Here is a 16369-nt window from a genome sequence, read left to right as displayed (position 1 = left end):
CAGTGTTTATACCTGGAGGAACGGGATACAAAACACAAAAACAGACATTGGTCAGGTTTTATGAACCGAAAGGAAATGTGTTTGACTTACATGCACTCACACACACTCATTTGAAAAGCAAAATTAGATTTGGCATTTTCTCTGCATTAATGTGAAACCAATCTGTTATGCATCAATTCAACCACTAGCTAAATATTTATCAGGGATCCAAGGCAAAACTATGTAATTACACATTTTTCCATGATCTTGACTAATTCCATGGCATTAAACAGATTCAGTTAATGTCATCCATTAACAATGTTTTACAATTTTACACTGCCTGTCAAGTAACCCTGTTTGGCTCATTAAGTTTTGCTTACCTGCAACTCTTAATTTCACCTGCCTCTTGATTTTAATGCCTTCAAAACACATTCACGGCTGGATTCTGGTTTGAATTGATAATGATTGTTTTGCACCTGAGGTTGACAGGCAAAGTACTGCTGTTTTTCAGATTGATACGGTTAATATTCAGCTGGTTACAGTGCCAGGGGTGTAAATTACCGTTACTCGTAAAGCCTTTCAGTAGGTCCGTGCAGTGGGGTCACAGTCTCAAGACTCTTATAGTCTGCTGAGTGTCACAAGCACAGCGTGGGGCTGCAGTGATGCTGTTTAAAGCATGGAATAGGGTTATTTAAGTCTTCCACTAGCCTCTTATAAACTTCACTGTGTTGTAGTCCATGTTCAAGAGCTCTCTTTGCCATACAGCAAGCTGTATAACAGTCACTGATATTTCCTCTGTAGCCGCCATAGATAAATCGAGTTAAGTCAAAAATGCAGCTACATGTCGGGGCTCTGCGGCTAGAGATACCACGTGGAGACCGCAGGAGCTGTGATTCCTCAACTCGGTGTACTGTTTTCTGCTACAAGTTTCTGATGCCGGTGGAGATTATTGATAAGACGCAATATTAAGTCGAACAAAGGCTAAGTGATCGTCTCCGCTGCAAACCTTCTGCTCACTGCGATTGTTGCTCTCTGAGTAGATTAACGAACGAAAACACAGCGTTCAATAAGTATGCTAATAAAACGTTTATTGCTGCAGTTTTCTGCTGTGCAACTTCTTACAACATACATGCGGACACTGATATCTCTGCGATAGTCTGACGTCGGCCTGCTGATGTTCTGTAGCTCTAGTTTCAGACATCTCTGAGCAGATTGCTGAGCAGGGGCCATGTGGTTTTCCGTGGAGGTCTGCGGTGTTGGAGTGTAAAGTCCCATTTATACAGAGTGAACCTCCCCGAAGCTGCAAATACCCCTCTGTCCTCTCAACCCTGCACACACACACACACACACACGCAAACACACACACAGCCAGACTTTACTGCTCGGTTCCAACCTACTGTGGAGGTTATAGACCAGAGAACAAGTTTGACTAACTTAAAGTGCACCAAGGGCTGTTTCCCACAGATGTATCAAAGCTTTTTCAGACAGTCAAAGATCTCTGCCCAGCCCTGCTGAGTCCAACTGGCCTGCCCTCAGGCCTCTGGCTCTGTCTGACACATCCAGAGGAATGCTGATTCTGCTATCTCTGGGTCAACAATCACAGGACCCCTGTTGTTTGTTTGTCGAAAAGTTCTTCTTTTTACTGCACCCCCCACGTAAAGCGAACTCATTTTGAGGTCTGGCTGAGTGCTGATTAAAATATTATAATCTCACTTGGAGTAAAAATGAGAGTCAAGCAGACTTCAAGTTCAAAGCCAAAAAGTGCAAGGCTTTCATTTGATAAACACATGATTTTAAAGAAAGCAACCCAGGGCTTTGTGGCCAATACAAGCTTTGATTCTTGAGAATGTCTTGTACGCTGTTTGACTCGACTCTGTCCCCAAACAACCCTCTCATAACATTTTTTTTTTTTTAAACCCTGTTGTGCAATTTTGGGACTTAAATCACATGAAAAGGAATCAGATTTTGGAAAGAGTGAATGAAACCAGACTGGGATCGACACTGGTGATAAATCTGGAAAATGTACAGCTTTAGTTTTTGCTGAGGAATTGTGTTTTTAATCTGTTTAATGACTTTTATGTTTCTTTTCTTCCCTTTGTTACTCTTTTTTTCTCTGCTCTGTGTTGGTCTGTGTAAGATAATTATACTGCCATTTTGGCCTCAATTTTGTTCTCAAGAAATCCTACTGGTTAAATACAAGTCAGGCAGTTTGTGTCTTCCTTTTTGCACGCCAAAATAAAATGGGTGCAAGAAGTGCCTTCCACTTAACTTTTTGCTCAGACTTAACTCATGATGATATTTTGATTTAAAGATTTAGTCAGAGAGGGTCTAGTCACGCCTTTTTTAGGCTGTCAAATGATGTCTCACTCCTGCTCAGAGCTGGCGTCCCTCTCCTGGACCTAACACTGACCTTGGCAGTCTGTAGTGTTACATTAATCAGCCAGCAGCTCCGGGGTGGATGTCCTCACTTTGATCTCTGCCATACCTGAGCGCGGCAATGTGCTGAGCTGACTGGCAGTCCTGATTAAAAGACATTGGGCATCAGTGTGCCAGCGTCCCTCTTCTCTAATAGATCATCTTAATGAAGTCACTGTGCTGTGGCGAGTGGCAGGTGATTAATACACACAAGTCATTAAGCCTGCTGTATAAGAGTGAGCCTCCGGCGGAGGTGGCCTTTGCTTGTTTAGAGATAAATCTGAGGACTAAGTGGACAGGGCACTGGCAGGGTGACAAGGCAGCATGGGTGTTCATATTGGTTCTTAACTAGGTTCCCTGAGAAGAAGAGGGGGGTATTTGGGTTTGGGCTGGACAATAAACCTAATTCCCCGAATTACCAACATTGTGAATCTCTTACCAGCCTTAAATGTACTCTTATCGTTTTTAAAGTAGTAGTTTTCAATAAATTAATAGTCTGAATTCCACATAATGAAACCCCTACAACAGCAGCAGAAGTCTACTTAATCTTTAACTGGCTGGCTTTAACAGACTATAATGAACCCAGACAAACATAAAAGTAAGTTACCACTTAGTAGGATATACAGGTATTGAACTATACTTATTGTTACGTTATTGGGACAGTTTATCATAATTTACATTTAAGGTCATATTGCCTAGCCCCAATTTAAATTATGATACGTTCTTAGAGAGAGAGGATGTATTCAATATTTACTATAAATAATGTACTGCCAATACAATGTGTGTTCATTTATTGCCATTATTTGTGATGAAAGTGCTAAATGTTTTTACTTTTTTTGTTTTTTGTGAATAACATCGAAGCGAAGTGGTTGCCATGGAAGCCAATGTAGCTGTAACTCTCTCCAATGTGTCAGTGCAGCCGAACAGGTTTTTTTGTGGAGACTTGAAGTCATTTTGAAAGATGATCTTGTGTTAAGCAGTTGTCTTTGTTAAGTATGAATGCATTAAGGGGGAGAATCCTACCCTTTTTATATACTATATACCTATTGTTATATGTCTAATGCTGCAGGTCCACTGCCACACAATGTGCTCCGCTCACTCAAATTCACCATGAGGCAGCATCACTTTGACAGTCACATAAAAGGCAAATGCCAGAGTAGGGAACTAAAGCGCACAGCCTGCTGCTGTGCAGACAAAGAATCAGATCCATTCAGATATTTGCAGCCAGGGGCAGAGCTTTAGAATAGATGACTGATCATTTTCCTCACCAAAGAGAGAGTTTCCAACCACAACAGACATTCCAGTAGACCGTGAAGCTCTGCTCCAGATGTAGCTTCTTAAATTCTTCTTGTGCAGAGTGATGGACATGGGTATCGAGGCTGGAGCAGACCAGGATACGTGTTTTACTTGTTTTACTGAAGTAAACACTCTTGTGAGGCCCTGACACTTGTTCCTGCTGTAAACAGGAAGCAGAGAGGATTCTGGAAATCTGGCTGCTTCTTTTCAGCTCATACATGTTTTCATCTCTTTTGGCTTGGCATGTATCATCATCACAGGAATCAATGTTGGTCAAGTTATGTGTATCGACTTTCGGCTGCAATTTCCAGTATTTACCTAAATTATGGCTCATTAGGGGGCAGTTAATCATAGATGATTGTATATTGACTTTATTTCCAGGATTAATAATCATGTATTTCAGCAATATTGTGTTTTGTATATTTTTAATTACTCTGAAAGTCCTGGTGTCGTATAAAATGTGCTTCATGCATCATCAGTTGCATCTGGGCAGCATGCACCCAACTAACAAAACTGTTAGATTAATAGTAGAAGACTTTAAAATGACCATTTTGGGGAGGAGGTGCCAGATGTGTTAGCATTTTTTATGGATGGATGTTTAGCTGAAAGTGTAATCCAGATGAGCCATCTTTATCTCAGTCATACTGGTGCTAAACATTCCTACAAATATTTAATATGCATTATATAACATTGTTTGTTTCAAAACAATGTGTCCAGTCAGAATGTTAGCTAACATGTGCAGTCAGTACAAACTGTACTTTCATTTACAAACTCTAGCAGAATGATCTATTAAAGGTGCCAAATTGTCAACCACTAATAGTGATATTAAAGAACTTTGTATCTTTGACACTGTTTGTGCTACAAAATGATCCCATTTTTAGCAACTCTTAGTTTTGCACCCTGAACACATTCAAAGTCAAAACATCAGTCAAAGCATGACTCATCCTTCCACACCTTCTCTGCTTGTTTCCATGGTCCAAGGTAAGAAATTGGCCAGAAAAATACACAGATTCATTTTCATGTCAGGAGCAAAAACATCCCTTATATGGTTGCACTCAGATCCCCCTTTTTCCCTTTATTTGGAATAGAAGAAAGTCACAGTAATTTGGAATACTAGAGGGCAAAACGGGCTGCATGTCTATCCAAAATAAACTTTGAGATTCCCAATTCCGCATTTCAGGCAACTGTGTGCATAGCAGAGTGGTTAGTCACTGCACAATTCACTATGTGTTGACACAGACAGACTTCTGTTTAATTTCACTTTTTTCCCCCAAAACCTCTTCCCTTTATTTTCCCACATATTGTTTCGTCTTAGTGTTGAAATGATGCCTTGTCAAGTTGGTGTAGGCTCGTGTGGGTAAGTACATAAATGGAAGTACAAAATAGTGTAATCCAATGCAAGAACACCACAAACTATGGAAATCAAAACCTCTGTGGTATAAATAAGTTGGTATGTATTATAGGGCTTGTTCGTATTATTGTGTCCACCCCTGTGTACATGCTTGTTAGAGATGGAGAGAGATCAGGAGAAGGAGAGCGCTAGCGTTAGACTCTGAGTGAGAGTCAACAAGAAAAGGGGCTGGCGTTTTCCCCAAGGACAACTGATAAACCGTTTGGCAGGAAAGGCCTTGCAAATGACTGCATTCCTTGTTAACCTTGTAAGGCTATTTTTACCACTAAAGGGCCTTTTGAGCGGACACCTTTTGTTCGCCCAGCAGTGCGAAACAGGAAAGACTGGTTTGCATTGTGACCCTCTGGGAGTTTGGCCCAAATCTCTGTCTCTCGTCACGATCCAACCATCCATCCTAATGTCAAGTTCTGTTTACGCAATGCATCTTCACAGCTCCCGACAGATGGACCCCGTAACCCCGCAGCACAGTTCACTGTAAAGTAATGCAAATATAAAGCTGAGGCTGTGCACATATTTCATGATAAAGATTGTAAGGAGTAAAGTTGGAGCTTTTCCCAGGCAATGTGCAAAATCTCTGCCTAAATAATGAAAGCTAACTCCCCACTCCTCTGTCAAAGGGATGTTTGCTTTCTGTATGTTTGTACATGTCTTTTATTGTGTTTTCAAGGGACATTCCAGCGGTCAAAAATCCCCTCTGACTGTCCCCAGGAGGTGAAAGGCCCTCAAACAGGCCGTCTTCCTGTAGCCTGACTAGAGTACATCGAGTGTGTGGTAGTGTTGTGAGCTGCAGCTCCTCAGGGATTCCTGGAAGTGAATGTGATCATGCCTTAAGAGGATTAAGAGGAGACCCTGGCTGTTTTGAGCCAGAGGTCAACATCGCTGTTATGGTGGGAATGACCTCGGCTGTCACCGCACATCTGTCAGTGGGTTAACATGCACTGAAGTGACCGAGTTACTGTCGGCATTCTGTAGGGATTTGATTTATTTTCTTCATGTAAATGAGAAACTTGATTTCTTAAATTAGAAACCTGATTAGCACAGCAAGGTTTCTCTTGGAGAAGACTGATTTCTTGGCAATGTTAAAGGGCAACCAACAAGGTTGTTACAAGATGTTTAAGAGGCCCACGTGCATGACAAAGCTTCAAACTGTTGCATATTTGGTGAAAGAAAGCCCAGGTTGTTTCTATGCATATACACATCTATAAATCCTTCTTGCCTTCATCTGGTTTCTCCCCATAGTCTGATTTCTTGTGTGCATGTAAATGTAGTCTCTGTGACTGTGCTCGCTCCACCAATGGCTGATCCAGTGATTTGTCTTTTTCTCTTCTCTCAGAGCCTGGATGAGCTGGACGATGACGACGCAGGGGAGAAGGACCGGAGGGAGGAGGAGGAGCTGGTTCAGGCCAACACTTTCCAGAACGAGGCCATGACAGCTGACCCCGCCACTGGCCACTTGATGGTAAGACGTGACATGACAGGAGGAAGGAGCAGAGAGCCGCACACTCATAGTATTTTCTCACATGCTGTACCACTGGAGCTATCTGACCATGTGGATAGTTTTGGTGATATTTGCCCAGATTTTGAGATGTGTCTCTGAGATGTCAGCCTCCACCTCAATATGTGTATTCCAGTCTGTATTTTCAGGCTCATATGGTGTTTTACTTTTCCTCCACACTTGACTCGAGCAGAATATTGTACAGATTGATACATCAGTGCTGCCAAACAGAGGCACTGTTGCTCAAGGAGACACCCAGAGAGCTCAGGAGCTGAGTTTCTGTGAGAAGCTGCAGTGATGCAAAACCAAAAGGTGTCTCTGCATTTCATCATCACTGTGAAATCAGCTAAAAGCAAAAAAGAAACGCCTATAAAATGCTGTTAAAATGCTACTTGGAGAGATGGTTCCTCTTAAGTTTGGAGCCTTTATTCCTAAAGCTGGTTGAACATACAGTGTGACATAAACTTGATATATTTTCAATGCAGCTACTGTTCATGAGCTTGTAACAGTAGTGTAATAGTAGTGTTGAGATGAATTGTCCATTAATTGATTATCTGATCGACTGAATCTACAAATATTTTGATCATCAATTAATCATTCAAGTCTTTTATCAAGCAGAAATAACAAATATTCACTGGTTCCAGCTTCTGAAATGTGAGGATTTTCTCCTCAGTTTATGTTTAGTTGTCAGCCCCAAACATGAGCAGAAACAAAGCAGTGTCATTGACATCACTCACCGCTGAGTGTTTCTCTGCAGCCCACTTCCACAAAGTTCAGAACCACATTCATTAAACGTCATTTGAAAGCCAGTATTAGGATCTGCTTTGTGTTTAAGGTGTCTGGTTCTCAACAGTGTAAGTCAGAGACTTAATGTCTACAAAATGAGTCTTTTAATCTTGGCAAGTAATTTTGTGTTTATTTAATAAAAGTGAACCCATGCAGACACAGTCTGCTCTTCCTCCAAATCAGACCGGGAGGTGTCTGTAGAGTGAGGACATAAATTAATTAGTACAATTGAAACCAAATCAGAAATGACACGCTCGTAATTTGAATCTTTTTATTTTGTTGAGAACAGTAGCTCATATTCAGAAGTGCAGTGTATATAATTTCAAACTCACTTCAAATACACACAGAGGGATTTTCAATAAGACATTGAGCACACGAAGGATATGAAAAGCATCCAGCTGTGTAACTGAAACCTCCACTCTGTATTTCTGTAAAACATCATCAGATTGACAAGAAAATTGCCATTTGAAGAAATAAAAAATCCAACTCAAATGGCTCTGCCACTGAGTGACAACTCTTGCGGGTGTAGCTAGGAGTTGCGTTCCAGATGGATCGGCTGCTATGCATCAGCAGGCTTATTTTGTTTTGGGCTAGAACCGTCTGAGGCTGTTTACGCAAAGCGAGGGCTTGCGTATGAAATATGTACACAAACACCACACTAACAGGAAGATCGTGACAGCACCTGCTGAGATGTGGCCCGGACAAAAAATAAAAAGCAAAGTATTCAACTATTTATTTACATAAGGCAGTCTCCGCATAAACAAACAACCAGCAGTTCAGTAGAATCTGTTTTCTGCAGCTTTCCCACAATCATTTGAAACACAATATGTCCATTCATGCCTGCTGAATCTATTCTTACCACTACAACATGAGACCTAATGCAGACCAGATGTGGCTATGCAGAAACTAACCATTAGATGTCTCATTGTCATATAAAACTGACATTCATATTCTGCAGGGGGGGTCCTATGCCAGCTTGCTCATAAAGAGGGCAGACTGGGAGAAATAAAGAGCAGGAGAGATCCAGTGTGGTCAGCAGATTTACTACATAGCTGTCAGTTAGACATCAGTAAAGACAAAGCATCCCAAAAATGTGCTGTTGCCTCCAGGGCCTCATTTATCAACAGGAGACAAGCAATTGCCATGTCAGACCAGTTATGATATACAGTGTCCAGTCGGGCCTCTTAGCTGGTGTCAAGATATCTGGACAAAAAGTTCTTAAAAAGAAGCTTAGTTCAACTTCTGTTCGGAGCTGCAGGGCTGTTAACAGTCTCCCCAGATCTCAGAGCGTTTCCCAACCAAAACAAGCTGTAACTCTTCTGTGTTAGCTGCAGAAGACATAATGGAAACTCCACAAAGGGTCTTGGATGTGAAATATTTTATCAGATGTTTTAGATTCTGTAATGAAGTCCTTTTTTCCATCTCTTTCTGTGGACCTGTGTTCCATTTAAATGTGCGTATAGAGATGATGTGCGCTCTCTGTGTGTGTATTTGTGCACACATGTCTTCTCCGTGTGACAGGACACATGGATCTGATACGTGCAGGCTCAGTGATGGCCGATCAGAGAGGCCCTCTGCAGGCATGTGGTCCTGGTTATCGGGCCTTACCTCCCTCTGGTATGCAAGTCCAACAAGGAAACATGTTCCAGTGATCCAGCAGCCAGAACTATATGGAACATTCCTTGGGATCATCTGCATTTAATGTGGCGCCAGATCCACAACATAGCGGCTCAAGTCTTCTCTCTGACTCTCTCACATGGAAAGCACACACTGCTGACAATCTCCATCCAGCACTTTTTTAACAAGCCTCATTTGCATTTTTAATTAGCACCTTTCAGTCCAAAAAATGGTGCTGATGCTGAGCATCTTGTCTGAACAGCAGGGAAATGTTCACTACCCGTCACATGGCATTTCCAACCAGGAGCAGCAGCAAACTGAATTTCATCTGGTTGCCTGAAACAATATTTGATCACATTCACACCTCTGTTGACTCAAGATTTGAAGGATTGCTGTTATATAAGCCAACTAAACCACACCAATATTTATCTTTGACAGGGCAGCTACCAGCAAAAACACTTTAGCTAGTTGGAGAGAAACTAAACAACCAAGAGCCAATCAAACTTTATTTAGACATAATTTAAACATACAAGGAAAAATACCTTTGACCAACACACACGCAATAACCGAGCTGTACCAATCACAACAAGGGAAAGAGGTTAACATGACTTTCTGCAGCTGTTTACAGTGTCGTTTGCAGGTTAGTCTTGTTTTCATCTTCAGCCTTTCGATTCATGTTGCAGGTTGGCATTTTGACATCCATTTCTTCAGCCGACATCAAAGACAGCTCAGACAGCTGAGTGAGGTTGGCATCTTAATTAAAACGTGTGTGTGTGTGAGAGAGATGCAAAGCATCTCTGCTATAATAGCACAGCAGTAAAGTACAATAGGTGTTGAATGTTAGCCCGTAATTGTTATGACCAACATCTAGACGTCATATATAAGCAATAAGTGATGGGAAGACATTTCACGTTTTCATACACACATGTACAGGCCTTGCTGGTGGTCTTTCCCAGGATAGAGAGTTTCCAGTAGCCTAGTTTTGCTGGTTTATGTATTTGGCTTGCCTGCTTCTTCTAAATGCCAATCATGAATACTTGCTTGAAGAGCAACTCTCTCTCTCTTGAATTTATTGAATGCCTCCAGTAAAATTGTGATCTTTATCAGCTTTGTGCGGAGAAAAGCTCTGAGAGCTGCACCGTTGGCGGCTGGGTGGAAATCCAAAGATCACCTTTTCATGGACTGAGATGGCATTCCCTTAGAGATTTTTAAATTTAATGAGCTGTCATGACATAAATCATAGATCAAATCAAGCCGTAAATGTCCAAGCAAGACATTTGATTTATCACACATTCAAAGTGTTCCTTACAGATACACAGAAATGCACATCAAGTAGTAATCTGCTGGAGTTCAGTGATAAAGTACTTGTTTTATTGTTGATATTTGTCTCTGTATTCTTAGTAGCTCTGAGCGCTGCATCAGGGGCTTATGGGAGCTGTCAGCGCTGCTCAAGCATGATAAATAAAGTTACCCAAGCTTGTATCGTGTGCAATGAAGAAAGTCGTACATGAATTATGCTGACCGCGTCTCACAGATTCATATCCCAGACAGGAGGTGCACGCCGTGAAACTCTGCCAAAAGGTGCGGTAGTAATGTGGCAAGTCTGGGATGTTTTCTGTAAACACAATATGATTTCATTTTCGGCTACATATCAGCCACAGAGGGAAGTGGACGATCAGTTTATCCTAAGAGTCCCTTAGTAATAGAAGGAATAATAGCCTACTGTGAATAATTAAAACCTGTGTGATACTGTACTTATATACTGTGACTACTGTATGAGTGTCTCACATATTGCTTTAATTGATTACTTGTTGTATATATTGTTGTGACCTTAAGATAATAGATTATTTCAAAATTTCTGTTGTGAATTTTGTTGTTTACCAACCAAAAAAGGCAGAAGTTTTCAGCGTGGATTTGAATGGACTTGATGGAAAAATAAGAATTAGTGAGGGTGGAGCCCTGTTTGACAAATGAACGGCATTTTCTATTTATGTAGAGGAGGACATGTTGCCTCAGTGTAACTGGCTCAGACTAGTATGAGAAGTGCAAGTGATTATAAACAGATCAGATGTGGTGCTTTTATTTATGGCAGTGTTTCTGAAGTCAACGCAACTTCACACTGAAGAGGGTCTAGTGGCTAGAGGCCATTTACAACCCAATTAGCCTCTCTGCTCAGTCATTTCATACTGCCAGGTCAGCAGACACATACATTTAAACTCAGACAATCCTTCGATTAGTTGCTTCACCTTGTCAACCTGCACAATGAGACTTGCTCATGTATAGCTGATGTGGTCAGTCTGTGATTGCCTGTGGAGATATTTTACATTCTACTCTTATGCTGAGGTTTTGTTTACTTCCTGTTGTTGGAGAAATGCTGTGTCTTAACACCAGGATTTCATTTACACCGGTCCCAAAAGAGTATAAATTCTCATGCTATCCAGTGGATGCAGGAGATAAAACCTCTGCTTTAGCTTTACAGTCTATATATGTTTGACTGCACATATTACAATGTGCAAATGAGGATTGGCATAGCCTCCCGACGTCGGCTGACCTCTGTGACCTCCCCTCATATTGTTGTTTTGACTCATATTTCGACCTCAGAAAATAATCAGTCCAGTCCACTGACCCTTTGTCAGCAGGCCAACGGGCTCTGAATATGAAACTTGCTCATGCTGGATTGTGCAAAACAGATGTCTTTAAAATTTCTGGGTGAAATGTGAAAGCAAACAATTATTTCCTACATAGTTAGGTTTCCTGTTGGAAACCAGCAGGCTGGGTTTCCAGGTCACTTGTATATTCAAAGAATCCTGTTGGTTTATTCAAGTTACACTAGACTATGGAAGCAAGAGACTAAACACACATTTACATTTAGACAGCCTTTTTTATTCCTACACTGTGATCTGTATTGACTGGAGGATCTGTAAGAGGGAACCTGGGCTTACAACTGCTTTTGAAAACTATATGTATCTCAACTAAAAATGTTTTATATATGAGATTTGGTACTCCCTAATTATTTACTCTGGGACGGTGATGTAGTAGTACTGAAACGCCTAGTCGATCAACAGAAATCTCTGTATAAATGTGTAGTCATGACTGCAACTTCTCAAAACAGACAGAACAGAAGCAATTTTAAGAACCCTGGGAAATTTTCTGTCATTTAATGGACTAAACCATCAGTTAATTTAGACAATAATTGACACATCACTCAATAATGACAGAAAGGTTTACTAGCAGCCAGAGATGTGTGACACTGACCTTCTGACTTTGTCTTAATCCTTGTCCCTGTCTATAATCCCAGTGTGCTTAGTTTACTCTGTGTTAAACTTGAAATTGGAGCACAGTACAGTTGTAGAGTAGCACCATCTGCCTGCCTTCGACTAAATTCCTGATAAGACAGCATATCAGGTGCAGCCATAGCAGCTGTTGGATTACACCAAATCCTAGAAAATGAGTTTCCAAAACAAAATGCATCAAATTGCTCTTAAATCCAGGTGTTGCTTGAACCAGGCCTAATGCGCAGATGATATTATTTAGTGCATGACCTGCTGCTGCTGCAGACTGCCCTCTTACTGTCCTCCATCTTAGTAAATCTATCCAGGCCTGAGCCAGGGAAGAGATGAGGGCTGGGATTTCACCCACAGGTAATGGATGATATGTCACTGAGACGGAGAGGCTGGTGCATGCTAAGAGTCGGGCACAACGTTTCCCTTCACCTGTTAAAGCCAAGTTCTGACTGATAGATTGTAGTCGAGCCAAGGCTCCTCAATCAAACCGGGAACCCTTCACTGCACAAGACCTTAGGAAAGGGGAGATGCGTATTCATCTCACGGTGTCTGTGACACGTACCTCCATTTTTTGAGGGATGCGCTATTTTACCAAAGGCGACTTTATTGGAGCATGACTGTTGTATAGATCTAAACAACCTTTAGAACATACAATAATGGGAAAAGAAGATAAACATACACCTCCATGTTGCAAAACAAGATTGCCTTCCACAACTTGGGGCTATAGGGCTTCCACTGAACTATTAAATGCAACAAATCTCATCTATATATCAGCTCAACAGCTGCGATTCACAAACGTTCATACACAACCTAAAGGCTTTCTATAAATGCTGCTCCTGATAAATTCTCTTACTCTGGTGATGGGATTTTGTGTTTTTTCTTCTTTGGTGGACCAACACAACCCAAGGCACATGAACACAATAGATGATACCTAAAAACTCATTCTGCTATCCATTGTTTTTCTGAAATTAGAGCCTTAACCGCACTTCTCTAAAAATGTTTAAATCTTCAAAACATTGGCGATTGCAGTTAAGACACTTGAGTTATTGTTTTTGGACTGAAGGTGTTTCCTTTCCTTCTTGTTTCAGGAAACCCCCAGATCTGGGAGCGGCCGCCACAAGAGGTGAGACTCATTTTATTATCCTGACTCTGAGAGTGGAGTTTATCTGCTTCAGCATCACTAGTAATGTGTCAAGAGAAGGAGCAGAGGCCCGGGATGAGAAACAGCAGTTTGAGTCATTAATTACGAGAGCAGATTCTCTCTGAAATGGTCGGAGGGCCTTTTCCTGGTGTGTCACTGTTGATTTTCTTTCCCTTCCATGCTGCTCTTTTCATGCTTTTATGGCTCAAGAAAGATGACTGTTGATGACTGTTTTGAACAGTAGTTGACAGGACACCATCTGGGGCTCGGACACTTTGTTCAGACCATCACTTCACTGCCGTGAAGCTGGCTGTTGAAAGTAAATTGTTTGCTTTGAAAGGTTTTGAGTCTAGAACGTGTGGTTCAGTTCAGTCAAGATTGCTTTGGTATTTGATAAGGGGGCGTTCAAACTTTCAAACAGCCTCCGTAAAGGTTGATGTTTGGACAGACACCACCTTCTGGGCACATTTTGTTGTTTGGTTCATACTATTTATTGTTGATGTTTCGGCAGAGAGCTTTCATTGTGCAACTAATTTATTAGATTAATCCTCACAAAGCAGCCTGTGGCGGTGAAGTCCTTTGAGAAGCTCCAGTGTGTATTTATTTTACGTTATTTGCAACCAAACTGTGAAGTTGTGGCCAACCCCAACAGCCAAGTTCACCAGCTGACATTCAATCTGGCCATGCAATTATGGCTGCTGCTCTCATCAGCTGGCCCGGCTACACTTGGGCGCTCCGCAGTCCTGCAACGGATAACCTGCCAGGTGGTCTGGGCAGCACAAGATGGCTGATAGAGCACCTTTATAGATATAGTCTCTGTCTCTAATTTACTCCCTTTCTGTCAAGCCTCTCCTGTCTCTGTCACTTGATCTTTCAAGCCATTCCCCTGCACAGTTTGTCCCTGCTTTCCACAAAAACTTCTTTTAAAAACTCTTCTACAATGCAGCCAAGACACTAGATGCTCCATGTTATATTTGGGGATCAAATTCCATTCAAATATCAACCATTTAATATTGTCTGGCTTTTGGGCAGTTGAACATCTAACTTATTAGCTTGCATCCCAACGCTCCTTCTACCTTTCAAATGAAAAAACGAAACCTACTGTAGCTCATCTTGGGTAGTTCAGGGGGCCTGGGAGATTGGACCATTGAAAACAAAAAGCCAGCTCTGCCTATTTAGAAATCTTGAAATCTCAGCCGTCATATAGATAAAATAGGGGTGACTGGCATTGATCAGCTATACTTGCAAGCCCCCACCCATAAATTATGGTCATTTTGAGCTCAGAGACTTGGAGATCTTACTGATTACATCTTTAAAACGACTCTGAATGGATTTTGTCTCGATGTTTTCTTGCTATTTGAGGGAATAGCGTGTATCAGGGCGAGGCAGGGTGTTAATCAGATGGTTGAGTACTGTGTGTGTTGTGGTTCCCAGTGTGGTTTTGACTCATTCCACATTGACACTTGAGTTTGTGAGAGACGTTGTTATACCTTTGGCTGCTGCTGTTATAAGCTCTCCTGTCTGTGCTTTCTCCTTCCCACCTGCTGAGGCTCCCAAGAGTGTGTGATTGGCTCAGCCTCTCTCTCCCCCAGACCTCACCCTGCAGGGTGCTAATGGGCCACGGTGTGATATTTAGTATCGAGGCCATGGATGTTTAGGCTTGGCTTCAACACCTGCTGAGCACCCTAGAGTACTTGTGTGTGTGTTGTTTGTGCGTGTGTGTGTGTGTGCGACCAGGGAGATATCTCTGGAAACAAGATGACATGCATGGATATAGACACACAAGGCATGTCACTGTTTTGTGTTTGGCTCCTTTTAGGCATCATGGTGAGGGGATGTATTCGTTGTCACGCTTTGTAATATATATGTGTGTGTGTGTGTGTGTTCATGCACAAGTGTTTTGCATGTGTGTGTGTGCTCATGCTGATAAAGGAAGAGTGGCCTTGAATGAGAGAGACAAATAAAATGCACTTTATCTTGGCGTAGGCGAGCGCCAAGAAGAGCGTTTCAAGGACTCCCTCTTGATCAAAAGCGATGGCCGCCGCAATGTTTGGCTCTCTGTAAGAATGAGTGAAAATAAGCTGTTGGTTCTGTAAATGTCAAGGTACAGAAAACCACCGCCTCTGCTCGTGTATGAGAAATGGCACAGTAGCCTCAATAGAGAAAAGAAGAATGGCTGACTTGAGTGAAATAGATATAAAAGTTAATCCTGTGTTTACATCATGGGGCTCACGTATGTAGTTTGTCGCTTTTCATTAAGTCTTTATCCTGCATAAAGTCATGCTGGTTGATGTGAAAATGTACATTTTGAAATATTTGGTGGATTTTTATTTTGACTTCTCAGGTATTAAATTCACTAAATTAGCCAAAAAAGATATCCCTGCCGGGTTATTTAACCTATAAATGGTTTCATAATTGAATTTCCAGAATCAGAGCATCCTGGTAGACTAGTGGTTTGGATGCATACCATATAGCTACAGCCTCCCCGGTTCGATTCTGGCTGGGGACCCCTGTTGCATGTCACCCCCCTCTCTTCTGCCCATGTTTCCCGTCTGTCTCTGCACTGTCATGTATTCAGTAAAAGCTAAGAAAGCCAAAGAAGAAATAAAACATCTTCTATGTTGTGACCGTTTTTTACCACATTGTTCACTCCTGCCTCTCTAGTCTCAGAGTTAAAAGGACTTTGTAAAGTAGTCTAATAATGGGAACATCATATTTGGCAGATCCTGAAAAGAGTGCAGATGGTACATCAGAGTTATATTTGTCTTTGTCTTGCCAGCAGCTTTACTGTCTGTTTCAACTGTAGAAATATGCAGACAGCCCCCTTCAGACAATTCAATGAAGCCTACAAACGCCACAATAATTTGATTCTCTGGGAGATTTTATAAACCTGGCACTATCTGTTCCTACCAGAGAGTAGGAGTTGTTGTAGTCAGGAAGTACAG

At 41.7% G+C, this 16369-nt stretch overlaps 1 protein-coding gene across 1 annotated transcript in view; it reads left to right on the top strand.

Moving 5' to 3' along the window:
• pawr (PRKC, apoptosis, WT1, regulator) overlaps nucleotides 1-16369 on the top strand; it is a 55490-nt gene that overhangs the window by 30686 nt on the left and 8435 nt on the right. The window contains exons 3-4 of the mRNA XM_070928945.1: nucleotides 6435-6560; nucleotides 13372-13406. Of these exons, the coding sequence (XP_070785046.1) occupies nucleotides 6435-6560; nucleotides 13372-13406 (161 nt within the window). The remainder of the gene's footprint in view (nucleotides 1-6434; nucleotides 6561-13371; nucleotides 13407-16369) is intronic.

The sequence above is a fragment of the Enoplosus armatus genome, chromosome 22 (genome assembly GCF_043641665.1).
Source record: "Enoplosus armatus isolate fEnoArm2 chromosome 22, fEnoArm2.hap1, whole genome shotgun sequence".
NCBI lineage: Eukaryota > Metazoa > Chordata > Actinopteri > Centrarchiformes > Enoplosidae > Enoplosus > Enoplosus armatus.
Note: the sequence above shows the minus strand (reverse complement) of the source record. Positions and strands in the feature narration are given on the sequence as shown.